Source organism: Mus caroli, chromosome 14 (assembly GCF_900094665.2).
Source record: "Mus caroli chromosome 14, CAROLI_EIJ_v1.1, whole genome shotgun sequence".
In the NCBI taxonomy this organism is placed as follows: domain Eukaryota; kingdom Metazoa; phylum Chordata; class Mammalia; order Rodentia; family Muridae; genus Mus; species Mus caroli.
The window spans coordinates 110,310,160-110,325,232 of record NC_034583.1 but is presented as its reverse complement, the minus strand read 5'-3'; the positions used below and the strand labels follow the sequence as shown (position 1 = coordinate 110,325,232).

The window sequence follows — 15,073 nt, the reverse complement described above, 5'->3', positions numbered from 1 at the left end:
ACATGTAAGGTGTAGGCACTATGTAACATGTAAGGTGTAGGCACTATGTAACATGTAAGGTGTAGGCACTATGTAACATGTAAGGTGAAGACACTATGTAACATGTAAGGTGAAGGCACTATGTAACATGTAAGGTGAAGGCACTATGTAACATGTAAAGTACATGCTTATATGTGTAGGATCAGAAGGGATATCATGCGAACGTGATATACGACCAGAATGAACTCTTTCTATGTTCCTAATTAAACATTCTAGTTTCTATAAAGCAGAGTTGCTACTCTGTACTAGAGAAGATTGGTTTATTATAGTTTTATGGTGTGAGGATGGAACCTCGGGTACCACACCTGGTGGGTGTGGTGTTTGGATGAGAACATCCCTCACAATCTTAGATGTTGAATATTTGGTCACCAGTTCACAGTGTCACCATTTCATGGTGCAGTTGGGGAGGTTCAGGAGGTGTGGCTTTGTGAAAGGATTATGTCCCTGTGGGTAGGTTTTGAGAGTTTAAAGACTCCTGACTTTTCAAGATCACCCTTTTGGCTTCCTGCTGGTGCTTCAAGATGTGAGCTCTGAGTTGGCTTCCTCGGCCACCACCAGCAACCTCTACGTAGTCTCTGCTCGGCCACCATGGCCTCTAACCACCTGGAGTCATGAGCCCACATGAAACTCTTCTGGGAGCCTCCATGGTCACAGTTGCCTTGGTCATGGTCACGGTGCTCTTTTACATCAATAGAAGAGTTCGTTAGACGAGTGCTCTGCTACTTAGCTTGACGCAGCTCTATGTTATTTATGGTTTTCATTCATTAAAAAGAAAAAGGCTGCCAACAGTACCTACCAGAGGTTTCCAGAAGAACTAGATGGAGTTGAGGCCACCAGGCTTACCATGCATAATGGACTGCTCTAAACCCACAGTTACACAGACAGCAGTGGCTAAACTCAGCGGGCTCTCCGTCTTACTCATACAGAACAAACCAACCAACCACGTGATGTGAATGTGGAAAAGCCACCCAGGTTGAGGGCAAACAGGAGTAGGTCAGGTGCACGAGGGGAGGGGAGAGTGGTCAGAATGCGCATCACACACAAGTGAGAAACTATCAAAGAACAGATTTATCAGACAGGATAATCCAAGGGAAGAAGTAACTGCGACAATTCGGTCACAAATATTAGTGTTAAAAAATGATAACCAATCTTCTTTAAATTGCTTAAGACAGTTTATTATTAACAACTAAAACTGCAAAAAAAAAAATTGCAAAAAGAAAAAAAAAGAACCAAACAACGTGGTCATTGTGTAGTAAGCAGAAAATATATCAGGGCACGTGGGAACTGGCAGCCAACAGTGGTGACCTTTGCAACCTCCTTCCTTAGCGTGTGTCCTGCTTGGTGAGCCCCCAAAACTGGCTGCCTGCCTCTCACTAGACGACCAAAGGTAAGGAAAGTGTAGACACGAACCAACCTGCTCCCTGCACGAACCAACCTGCACAGGGGTTCCTGGAGGAAGGGCAGACCTCATTGTTCTGGATCAGGCAGTGGTAATTGCTCACCAAACCCAAGACTTCACAGAGCTACACGCCTTCATTCTGAACTGGTGTGTGTGTGTTACATTTTAAAAGCACTGTACCTTGAATATTTATAAACTCAAACACAAGGTCCAGTGTCTACAGAGCAATGTTCTGGGACATTATTTCTGGCCAGAGTCTAGCAGGCTTTTTGAGTGACAACCTGGAGAGGCCTCTGTGACAACAGAGGGCTTTGGAAGTGACTACACGTACGTGGAGGACACATGCTTTTCTTCTGGCTATGTTCAGTCTCTGTTCCCAGGCTGGGGTACCATGAGAAACAGCTTCCTGGACTGACACCATGGCCTTTCCTAACCACAGGAGCTGTGAGCAGAACGTACTGGCTGTTCTTGCTTCCAGAGACTTAGCGACACCTTTAGTGCTATAAATGGAAGCAATTCCAATCAAGCCTGTGGGAGCCCGGCTAACTTACTCAGAAGGCACTAAATGCAGCTACATGTAAACGGTAGCACAAATGCTTCCAGTGGGAACAGCCAGAGAACCTTTGCTTCAGGAGACTAAGGCCCACATCACACACACAATCCCCCTGCTTCTAACTCAGCAAAACAGCGACAATTTGTTTCATTTGGAAGGTCTTCATAGTCTTTCTATTCTAAGTAAAATTAACTTAGTTTCCCTGTCAGTCAATGGGGACTTTTGCAGGCAGTCTGCAACAGAATTCTGGTAGAATCCTTTGACTGAGAACAGGAACTGACCCTACTGAAGACAGACACAGAGAAACAGGAAAATCCATGTGTGGCTCCATTCATCAGCACAAGAGAATTAATTCTGAGCTTTGCCACAAGGAAAGCTGGGGGTGGGGGTAGGGGTAGGGAGGGAGAGATGGCTCCGTGGTTAAACGCACTTGCGGCTCCACAGAAGCCTTGGGTCCAGATCTCAGCATCCACACAGCAGCTCACAATTTTAACTCCAGTTCCAGGTGGTCTGATGTCCTCTACTGGCCTCTGAGGGCCACTAGGCACACATGTGGTAATCCACGTAAAACACTCATACATATAAAACATCTTTAAATGAGAGAAAATGTAAAGCTAGAATTTCTTATAAAAGGAGCCCCTGGTTACTGTTTTCAACATGAACCCCCAAGTCAGGTCTTCTCCATACCACCGACTGCACTGAATGTGCAGATCGATAAATAGAAAGGAATACAGCTTCCGTCGAGCTGCAAAGTGCAACTTAATCTATCTGTAAGAAAATGGGCAGCCTGCTATTCCTGGAGGGCCCACATCCTAACTGCAAACCTAGACTGACTTACGTCCTGCTAATTGCAGTGGGCTCTGCTGTGTTGCTAGGCTCCTGTCTGCATGTCCTCCCCTAAAGCCCTGTTCACAGCCCCGTGTCCTGACACCTCTCCTTACCATGCAACAGCAGCAAGTTTATTTGACGGTAGCTCTTAAGTGCTTACGGGTTCCACCCTTCTCTCTTTCGTCTGTGCCTACAAGACCAAGGGGTGGAGACCATGTTTTGCTGCAGCCTGGGTTTTTTACAGTCATGATTGATAATGAAGTGAGACGGCTTTAAAGCCCGTCGGTCATTTTTCCATCCACTAAAATCTCAATAGTGGCCATCATGATATTTCTGCTTACACAGGAATTTGAGAGTGTGGGAGACTCAACACGGCAGGTTCCCCGAACATCAAACTGTGTTGGGGACAATGATGGGGCTGCATAGAAATCTCAGACTGATTTTTGTTTATCATCAAGTCAAAAGAATGGGATTTCTGAAAAAGCATGTCTTCAAATATTCACTTATGCCGAGAACCAAAAACAACAGCAGAAAATTAAACATGTCCCACCCATCTGGCAGGGTTTACCAGTCTTGGTGGATAAGTCGGCGAAACAACAAAACCCCTGAAACTCTAAAGACAGTGGTAAACTAACTTTAAAAAGAGGCAAACTGTCTGTAAAATAAGAACCTCGGATGGGAAGACCAGACTCCTTGCCTCTGACTTTCAAACTAAGAAAGGGCCTAGTGACATGGACAAAGCACACTACCAACTGACTGCAGCTAGGGCTGGCTCTAGCTTTACTTCAGCACCGTGTTCCTGCTCTAGAAGCCCGGAGATGGAAGGCAGAGAACTCATGGGCCTAGGGCTGTCATGGGCTCTGGGTGTCTTGTGACTTGGGTTCTCAGCCCTAGCCGATGCTCCTGGACTTGAAGTCTATCAACCATGGTTCCCGGGTGGCTGGTGACTTCGGCCCTCTAGGGATACTTTCAACTCATCACTTGTTTGCGGGCGAGTGGGGGTGGGTGGGGTGACTCATTCAAAAGACTGAACTAGTGTGAAGGCCCTTGGTTAATACTGCTCTGTGGAGATCGGAGACACACACATGGTATTCTTCTTGAAACGGCCATGTCACCTCACCACAGCAGCAAAAAAGATGCATTCTTTTAAAATAAAATCAACCCCCCCCCATATCTGTGTGAGTGTTTGTCTGTGTTTGTGTGTGAGTATGTGTGTGTGTGTGTGTCTGTGTATGTGTGTGTGTATACAACACATGTGTGAAGCTCCCCATCTAAGCCAGAAGAGGGCATCAGAATTCCTGGAGCTAGAGTTACAGGTGGTTGTGAGCTGCCCAGTGTGTGTGTGTGTGTGTGTGTGTGTGTGTGTGTGCACATCCTCTGAAGGACTCTTAACAGAATTCAGAATCTGTTTCACAAAAGAGATCCTAAAAGTATCTTGGACTGTAACGGTTGGAAGATGACTTGACAGGCTTTAAAGGCCATCTCACTTCATTATCAATCAAGGCTGCAGAGAACCCAGGCTGCAGCAAAACCTGGTCTCCTCCCCTTGGTCTTGTAGGCACCGACGGAAGGGAGGAGGGTAGAGCCTGTAAGCACTTCAGAGCTAACGGTCAGATAAACCCTACAGACATGTTTAGTCGATTAGACTAGTGTCCGATTTCCCTCTGTCCACTCCAGTGAAAACACCCCGCTGACAACCACTAACCTGGTAAGTTCTTCCTGGAGCTGTGTGTGGTCGGGAGGGAAGAATTTCACAACAAATTTAACAACGACGTGCTTCGGTCCTGAAAAGAACAACAACATCAGTAATTGTGTGGCGATCCAAGCCTCCCAGGTCCCCAAGAAAGAGTTTCAGAGACTCATCTCTGTCACCCCAAGGTTTCCAGAGTCCAGACACCACCACCACGAAGCCACCCAGAATGTCACAGCTGCTAGGTCAGTAACAGGCGATCATCTAAGAAACTGTCCACAGTACTACACTCAACTGCTCAGTACCCTCTGGGTTTTTAATTATTCAGCTGTAAGTCACCAAGTGCTTCCGGTTTGTTGTTTGGTTTTGTTTGTCCAGACAAGACTTCTCCTTGTAGCTCTGGCTATCACGGAACCCCTCTGCAGACCAGGCTGGTCTGGAACTCATAGAGATCCACCTGCCTCTGACTCCAGCGTCCTGATCTATGTGTTTGTGTGTTCCTTTAGTGCACTGGTGTTTTGCCTGCCTGCCTGCCTGCCTGCCTGTGTGAGGGCACCAGACCTCCTGGAACTGGGGCTGCAGAGAGTTGTGAGTTGTCATGTGGGTCCTGGGGATTGAAGCCAGGCTCTCTGGAAGAGTAGCTAAGGCTCTTAACCAGTGTATTTAAATCAATCAAATGTTTTTGGTTTATTGGTTGTTGTTTTAAACAGGATCTCAGTATGTAGCTCCAACCGGCTTCAACCTCATGGAGATTTGCCTGCCTCTGTCTGGGGCTGGGATGAAAGGCAGATAACACTGTTTGCCGACCAACTGTTTTTATCCACAGGTAGGCTCAAGTCATCGGAAAGGGAGATAATGAGATGTGAAGCCTTCATACAATTTAGGGTGTATAGCTGTCTACAAAGCATGGCTGCTACTACCTCATCAAACACATCTTAGCTCCAAGACATGCAGAGAAAATACAGATGAGCTGGGGCCCAGTTGATGTCATTGTCCACCACAGCCTTTACAGTCTCGTGCACATAGCCAAGGATCTACAACAAAACCAGGAAGTGGCTGGAGAAGAACGTGATGGAGAACTTTTCAATTTGGCAGAAAGCCAAACATAGTACAATGTACTGATTTGCAGTGTGAGACTTCAGACTGTTGGTGGATGTAACAGCCTCCGAGGGGCTGCCATCTGGAAGGAGAGCAACAGGTCAAGCAAGGTACTCTAAAGTGAAGATGTTGGCTGTGTACAAATTACGAGAGAAGGCAAGCCGTGGAGGCTGGACAGATGGCTCAGTGGGTAGGAGCACTGGCTGCTCTAACAGAGGCCCTGGGTCTGATTCCCAGCACCTATACAATGACTCAGAACTTTACTCCCAGGTGATCTGACACCCTCTTCTGGCCTACTTGGGCACTGCATGCACATGGTGCAAACCATGTATACATCTTTTTTCTTTCTTTCTTTCTTTTTTCCTCTTTTAAGCCAAAGCATAGGCATGCTGAGGCTAAGGATCCTGAGATATTCCCAATTTAAGTCTAAACATGAGGGGACATGGTAGCACCAGCTCCAAGGCCACTTGGAGTTTAGGGAGAGGCAGAGTGTACAGCACAGGCAAGTTGGAAAGCCCACCCTTTAATGTCAGTCAGACACTGGCTGATTCCAAACAGCCATGGTGGGCTGAGAAGACAGAGGCCATTGCTTTCTCCATATTCAGGAGGCTACTCAGGTCCAGAGGGACCTGAAGCTAGGACAATGCTGTTGTCAATGCCAAGTGACATCTTCGTCACACGGGGCTAGTCACAGCGCACAGAGGAGACTCTGAGGTTGTAGCAGGCCTGTCCAGTTTTGACTTTGGAACGATGGCTGCTGTCCCACCACAAGGGGGCCCCTCACGCATCACTACAAGAATAAGTGACAATCATCTGGATCCACAGAGAGGCAGGAACTTGTAGGTCCTGGTCACCTGCACTGGGCAGGCACGGAGGCTGCTCTCAGCAGTGTGTCCGTGGCTCCCTTACCACATCCTGGAACATTAGGGCAATGATATTCTCTCATTACTTAGCCTGAGTCACTGCTTAGTTTAAATGACTGGAGGCCAGCATCAAATGTAATTGTAGGAGGGCCTCACAGACACTTCGTTGCATGCCTTTACATCCGCAGCAATCAATAGGAGTGGCCTAGGGGTGTTTCTTAATCAGAGAAAAGTGAGCTAGGACATGTGGTGAGCTTCAGGTGCAACTACAGCCTGCAGTTCTGGTCTTGTCGACTCGAATCTGAGCCATTTGGGACAACTTTTAAGAACACAGATTATCTCAAAGCAGAGAAAATGATAAGCCGGTGCTCAGGGGCCAGGAGACTGAGAACAAAAACCATGCTTCCTCTTTTCTATTGTTCTCATGGGCCCTTAAGCTCTTCTTTCTAATATGCAGGCTGCATTTATATTAGAGTCCTACTTGCTCATCAGATACATACAACATACACACACACACACACACACCCCATATACACACACTCACAGACACATACCATACCTACATAACACACATAACCCCCCCACCACACATACACACATACATACCATACACACACACTCACAGACACATACCATACCTACATAACACACACACCATATCTCCACCACAGACACATACCATACCTACATAACACACACACCACACCCCCCCACCACACACAAACACACACACATACATACCATGCACACACACTCACAGACACATACCGTACCTACATAACACACACACCACACACTCCCACCATATACACCACACACACACACATACACACACACACTCACAGACACATACTGTACCTACATAACACACACACCACACCCCCACCACACAGACACATACCATACCTACATAACACACACACCACACACCCCCACCATACACACACACACACACTCACAGACACATACCATACCTACATAACACACACACCACATACCCACTACACAGACACATACCATACCTACATAACACACACACCATACCCCCCCACCATACACACACACACACACACACACACTCACATAGAAACATACATCCCATACATGCATATCACATACACACACACACAGACACATACATACCATATATACATAGCACACACACACTTACAGAGACCCATACAACCACAGTCATACAGGCACACACACGGTCACATACACACGCTCACACAGACACACACGAAGAACACACAACCTCACACTCACAATTAAGCCCTTTCTCCTCAGACAATGCTAGCATTCTGATTTCATAGGCTCTGAAAAGGAAGATTAGAAAGCCTCAAGTCTATTTCAAGAACAGAAGTCTCCACCCTTCCCCTGAGCACAGAACAGTTAAAACAGCAAACAGCACAGAGACAAGCTCAATTATTCTGGGGGCTTAATAGCAGGCGTTAGTCATTAATCAAGATGATGTTTGATTTCTAAGCGAGGTTTTGATTACCAAAGGATTATGCATGAAAATGGCGGAAGTTGCCTATTTTAACAGCCTGTGGATTAGTGGGTGCTGATAAGCTGTCATGAGGGAACAAGGAATTTGTATCTCTAGGGATTCATGTCACAGACAAAAAGACACCTCCACTTGGGAATCACCTGGCCTAACAATTGTTGTCACCAGGAAGCTCAAAGGATACACTTACTTCGAATCTGCTTCACAATGGGCTTCAGGAGATCCAGCCACACCTAGAGCAAACGGAGACAGAATGTCAGCAAGAACAGGCAAGCGTCTGGAGACCATTTCAAGCTACTGACAGGAAAGTACTTTTGAGAATGTGAGGTCGTGAGCATTTTTTCTTCTAGAATGCCACATTTCACAGTGCCACATCCTATAAATCTTTTGTTTTATTATTTTCTGTGTACAGGTATTTTACCTGCATGTATGTCTGGGTCCCACATTGTGCAGTGCTCCTAGAAGCCATAAGAGGGTGATGGATCCCCCTAGGACTAAGTTGTAGATGGTTGTGAGCCACCATGTGCATACTGGGTACTGAGCCCAGGTCCTCTGGAAGAAGACCACAGCTCCAAGCTCTGCTAACTCCTTTTAGAGATTGTTTTAGTGCACATTCTGCAGATACTATGCCTGAACCTGACCATTAAAACCTTTTTAAGGGGCTGGAGATGGCTCAGTGGATAAGAATACGGTCTGCTCTTTTGGAGAACCTGGATTCAATCCCCAGCATTTACAAGGCAACTCACAACTGTGAGTAACTCTGGTTCCAGGGCATCTGACGCCCTCTTCTGGCCTCTGAGTGCATTACATGGACGTGGTACTCTTACATACATGTAGGCAAAACACTTATGTACATATTAACATATGTAAAAACACCCTTTCTTAAGTACAGGTGGATGGTGAACAGGGATGGATGGAGCCCTCAGCAGTAGAATGCTGAGATGTGCTAGGAACTAAGAGCTGCGGCAGAGCAAGGTTTGGTTTCCAGTGCCGTGTTCCCAGTGCTAGGCAGCTAACAACCATCTGTAACTCCAGCTCCAGGGACTCTGATGAGCCTGGCTCTATGGGCACCTGCACTCATGTGCACATGCCCAGACACGCCTAGACGTTTAAAAGCAACGAAAACAAACATGTTTAAAGGCCTAAATTTTAAAATCTTATTTGTGCTTTTATTATATTTACCCATTCTGAAGATATTAATGAATGAGCAGTTAATGAATGATCACATTAGTGGCCAAATGAAATATGCATGATATATATCTATATTTCTATATATAGTCACATATACACAAAATAGAAAAATCCTTGAGGGTCAAGAGAGAAGGGATAAGTATTTATAGATTATCCTACATCACAGTCTATCAACTATCACGCATGTTATCTACATACATACATACATACATGATATCATACCTCACACGCTACCTAAAGTTATATGCCCCTCAAAGCCAGAGGGACTGCTGGGATCCAGGAGAGAAACTTGAGCCATGCATGGTACAGGATCCATCTTAGAGGCTCAGCTAGAACTGAACTAGGTTCACTCGGCCCTAAGTCCTAACTCTCACCTCTATGCTTCCTGCATGGAATTCAAATCAGAGAAAGAACAGCTGGCCTTGTTAATAAAACACAAGCTAAGCACACAGTCTATGCATAGCTTTTTAAAAACCGCCCTTGAATTGCTGGTCACTTGAAAGGGATTCTCTCTGCACCTAGGACAGAACCAAGGTTAAAATCCTCGTGGTGAAAAGAAACGTAAGAGACAGACGCTGCCTGTAGAAGTGATGTCGGGAATGACAGGTCTTTACAGAGAGAAACTTTCAAAGGCAAAGAAGGCAATGCTGACAGTGGGGAATGATTTGTGCTGGAAATCTAAATCACAACAAGGAAATACCTCCTCGGGCATTAAACACGATACATATGATGTGTGTTTGTGTGTGTGTGCATGTGTATGTGCCTCTGTGTGGGGGTGGGTGGGTGGGTGGGTGTGTGCATGTGTGTGTTGTCACTGAAGAAGGCCAGGGCACAATTCTTATTTATAGGTAATGTGTTGGCACAGCTGGCTACAGGTGCTGCAGCAGGTATCTGAAGGTGCCCCTTCACATCTTCCTCCATCTGGTCACCTGTGTCTGTAAACGTGTATTTGTTCATACAAAATGTATATCCAATGAATGCTAACCTTAACATTTTTATGACAGTGATAAAATGTTTACAACAGCCTACATGAAGCAAGTAAAAGAAGTAATGGATGTCTATGTGACGCGTTACCGGGCAGGATGAGCAGTGATGTTCTTCACCGAGTGTGTTTGAGGCAGTCTCATTCTGTACACCTGGCCAGCATGGACCTCACTAGCGAGCCTCGATTGGTCACAGGAATAGGACAATTCAGTAATCAAAGCAGCGGGGTCATTATAAACGAGGAGGTTTGGTTCCCACTGCATCAAGCAGGCAGTCTCTCTGCCCCCTTATCTAAGAACCAGTGGGACTTATTGATAAGCTGGATACAAGTGCTAAAGGGGCACACACATGCACACACGCACACACACACACACACACACACACACACACACACTTGTGCATACGGAGGCCAACATCAGTTGTCTTCCTTTATCCCGACAGCATCTCTCACAGGACTCTGGAGCTCACCGATCTGCCCAGCTGACTGTTTCAGTGAGTTCCAGGAATCTGCCTGTCCCTCCTTCCCCAACCCCACGTCAGTGACGGAGTTACTGACATGCTCAGCTGTTCCTCGTTCCCCGTAGGTGCTGGGGATCTGGATTTAGGTCTTCATGCTAGTGTGACTGAGCCATCTGCAATCCAGAAGAGCCTCCAGGACATATTGAGGGTAACAATATCTGGCTCACAGGAAGCTAGGAATAGTGTAGACTTCCCCCCAGCCAGGCTAGAAAAGCCCACGATTCTGTGGGCCTCCAGACAGTCGTGACGAGGCAGGCTTTGGAAGCATCCCACCTGACCAGTTTTAGAGTTGAAGACTAAAGGTCCAAATGGTTTCCCAGTAACTGCATCCAGAACAAGCACAGAGTTTGTGAGAAGACAAACGCAGAGCACCCCACAGGGCCAACCAAGTTCACACTACCCAGCATGAAATGGACAACCAAAGTCACCAGGTACAGAATCAGAAAAAGGAGGCCCATGGGAAGAATAAAAACCCAACCCAACCTAGCCCAGGACTCAGAGATGGCAGAGGCAGCAGAGAAAAAATGACAACAATTTCTAGACACGTACCCACTTAGAACACTGAGATGGAGAGGCCTGAGAGAACGGGCTAAACTCTCAGAGGGAAAACACATTGTGTGAGGTTAAACAAACAAAACAAACAAGCACAACCATGGATGGACAGAGGCTAGGCCAGCCAGACGGGAATCCAGAAGGAAAGCACCCACAGCTGCCCCACCTTTAACCTGGCAGGCAGGGGCCATGACGGGCTTTTCTGTCTACCACCACCTCCTTAAACATAGATGTGGTCCGGCTACCATTACATGGTGACAACGTCTGGGCCACCGGCTTTCTCAGCTCTGCTGTCAACCCAGAAATGCTCTCGTATGCGCAGTCTGTTTGTAGCTGCCGGAAATGCTGCTAAGACATGTTTACATCCTTTTTGTTTGCATATAAACTTCTTACCAAAATAGGTCATGTCCTGGGCCATGAGCCAACAATTTTAAAAAGTGTTGTGTTATATAAACTACATTCCTCGGCCATTATGAAACTAATTAAAAAACCTAACAAATCAAAAAAGAGGGAAACCTCTGTATGTTCACAATGAACTCACTTCTAGAAAGAAAAATCAAAGAGAAATTTGAAATTATTTTTGAAGTGAATAAGAAATGTCCACAAAACGAGTCAAAAGCCATGGCATGACATATAAAAGCATGTTAATTTCAAAACAATCCTCTGAATGGGTAGGGCAGCTCACGCCTGTAGTCCCCAACATTGGGAGTCCCAAGAACAGAACACTTCAAGGCCAGGCGGGGCTACAAAGACAGACCTTGTTTCAAAAATAATGAACTAACAAACAAATCTGTTAGTACAAAACTTACAGCCTCCCATAGTTGTTTCATAAAGTGGGTCTGAAGGCCATAGTGTCAAAATCATCCTAAGGGCTTTTGTTTTTAATTCCTTTATACAAAGCCCCCCTCTCCCACCTTAAATGAGACAGGGTCTCACTGTGTAGCTCTGCTTGGCCTGTATCTCTCTCTACAGATCAGACTGGACTTAAACTCACACAGATCCACCTGGGATCAAAGGTATTCGCCACCAGGCCTGCTGCCTCAAAGATGGGAAGTAGACCCAGGACCTTGCACAAGCTAGACAAGAGTTCTACACTAAGCGAGTCCTTGAGATGGGTTCAGATGTGTTGACTAGGTGGCTCTTGTGTTCCTAGATTCAAGGGCATCCCTGCATCAGCCTCCCAAGTGCTGGAACTACAGGCAAGCGCAACTGCACCTCGCCATGAACTTGCTAAAATATATACGCTTGGACTCTCCTTGAGTTCCTGATCCAGCCAGTTCCGGGGATGCTGATACATCCTGCTGCTCCGGGGATAGCACTGGGGAATCAAGGCCTCTGTGCACACATCTCCAGATTGCTTGCTCAGTGTGCTGTCTGGAGCTATCAAAGTGCAGACACTGGCAAACCTCAAATGAGATCACGGGGATTTATAACTGACTTCCTGCACGCTAGTCATTCCTACCTGTTCATTCTGTAACCTTTCGTCACGTCAGACACTCAACATTTACCCTCTTCCCAGCAAATGAAGAGCATTCTTGCATCCAGCCCAGGACTGCGATCTGGATCTGGCTAACTTCATTGAATTTCTTTTAAGTTAGATGAGTACCCATATCAAGCACCCAATACTGAGTTGTTAAAGGAAACTGTGCACACTCAGACCATACATGGTGGAGTGTTCACACTGACGATCATACATGGCAGAGTGTTCACACTGACGATCATACATGGCAGAGTGTTCACACTGACTTACAAGAACAGCTTTAAATAAAAGAGACAAGGCAGATCTGTAAGCTAAAGCACACAGTTCATTATGGTACAGGCTCTACCTGTGCAGTTGTGTGCCAAGCACATTTACACAGACCTTGCTATTTCAGATCTACGCAAAAGGAAGTTTTATAAAATAAAGGCAAGGCTTAACATTACAAAGCCACGCCTGAGTCCGGGGGTGGAAGTGAGGGAGGCAGGGGTTACCCGGATGATTAGAAACCTTAACCCTGAGATTCCAATATTTAATCAATTAACTAATATGTCAAGATGCTGGTGCCTCAAAGCCTTGTGCATGCTAGATTCTACCATTACGATATATCCCCAGTTGCCAAATCTGCTTTTTTTTAAAAAAAAATTATTCATTTATTTTATGTATATGAGTACACTGTCACTGTCTTCAGACACACCAGAAGAGGGCAATCCCATTACAGATGGTTGTGAGCCACCATGTGGTTGCTGGGAATTGAACTCAGGACCTCTGGAAGAGCAGTCAGTGCTCTTAACGACTGAACCACCTCTCCAGCCCCCAGATCTGCTTTTTAAGATGGGATCGGCCATGGGGCTTATAGCCACAGCACTCACAAAATAGCAAGTATCCAGCTTTATCTATTTGTAAGGCACTTGTTTAATTATAATTACCTTTGAAATGTTCGTTTTAAAAGATGTCATTTGGCCATGAGGGATTTTCTTTTCCTAAAAATGTGCCAGGAAGTCTCAGCAGGAGCGAGGCTTCTGCTAAGCAAATTCTGAAGTATGTATGTGGGCTTGCAGAGAGCCTCACCGCCTGGGCCTGTCACTCTGGGGCCACCTGTTGGCACACAGGGTCAGACCCTGCTGTGGTGGCAGTGCTGACCTGCTCCCTCATCGCCTCCAGCTTACCACATGCTCTGAGATGTTTTTAATCCATTATACCTGACATGTTCCTCACAGCGCTCCATCTTGCCTTAGAGTCACCCCCCAGGGAAGAAGCAAGGTGAGGGACCGTGACTATTCATAAATAAAAGGACAGCCAGCAGGGACACCCATCATAACAAATGACTACAGTTTCTAAGTTAAAGCCCATCAAAAGCACACTTGCCACAGGCGACGTTTTTCTCCCAGCTAGAAGGGACACAGGAAATAAATATCAGGCTTTTCCCATGAGTACCCAGACTGACATAAGAAATCAGGCTGACTCATCAGGCCTAGAAACAATGTCTCTTTAAAGACTGGTGGGCTAGCCTGAGGGCGTTCTGAGTTATGACCCAAGGATAGATGAGAGCTAACTGCCTACTATGTGTCAGATGCCTCCCCGGGCTCATTCCATCACCAGGGGAATGGATGTGATCCACCCAGCTCTCTGGGCTGGATGCAGTGCTTCCTGACATAAGGAAGGCTGGGGACAGACAACAAAGGTAACAGACAAAGCGCAGTGCTTGGGCTAAGCAGGCCTGAGGGGAGAATCATGGCTTCCGGCTTCACTGTGAAGGCTGGGTAAGAATTTCCCTGAACTTGCCTGCTGAGATTTATGGATGGGAGAATACCTACCTGAGAGGAATAAAACCAAGCAGACACTGGTGACTGTGGTGCATGGGTCAGATCTGTACTGTGGCTGGTTTTGATAGGGCTCTGGTGCAAATAGGCTAACAGTTTTAAGTGTGTGTTAGGGGTTTAGTTGGGGGTAAGGGGGGAAGAACATCTTAATGAAGAATTATATTTCATGATATGCAAAAGCCATGTGAAATACAAACTCTCATGGCCATCATACAATGGTGGGTTCCCCCCATGTATGTGTGTGTGCAGGTGCACCATGTGTGTGTGCAGGTGCACTGTGTGTGTGTGTGCAGGTGCACTGTTTGTGTGGATGCACTATGTGTGTGCACAGGTGCATTATGTGTGTGTGCAGGTGCACTGTGTGTGTGTGCAGGTGCACTGTGTGTGTGTGCAGGTGCACTGTGTGTGTGTACAGGTGCACTATGTGTGTGTCCACAGGTGCATTATGTGTGTGTGGAGGTGCACTGTGTGTGTGTACAGGTGCACTGTGTGTGTGTGCAGGTGCACTATGTGTGTGTACAGATGCACTATGTGTGTGTGCAGGTGCACT

General features: G+C 46.3%; 1 protein-coding gene across 7 annotated transcripts in view; it reads right to left on the bottom strand.

Annotated features, from left to right (window-relative positions):
* Positions 1-15,073, bottom strand: part of Farp1 (FERM, ARH/RhoGEF and pleckstrin domain protein 1) — a 246,439-nt gene that overhangs the window by 57,292 nt on the left and 174,074 nt on the right. For all 7 annotated transcript variants that reach the window (XM_029468929.1, XM_021181763.2, XM_021181765.2 and 4 more), the window contains exons 4-5: positions 8,168-8,210; positions 4,525-4,603 (exon numbers count right to left, since the gene is read on the bottom strand). In XM_029468929.1, the coding sequence (XP_029324789.1) occupies positions 4,525-4,603; positions 8,168-8,210 (122 nt within the window). The remainder of the gene's footprint in view (positions 1-4,524; positions 4,604-8,167; positions 8,211-15,073) is intronic.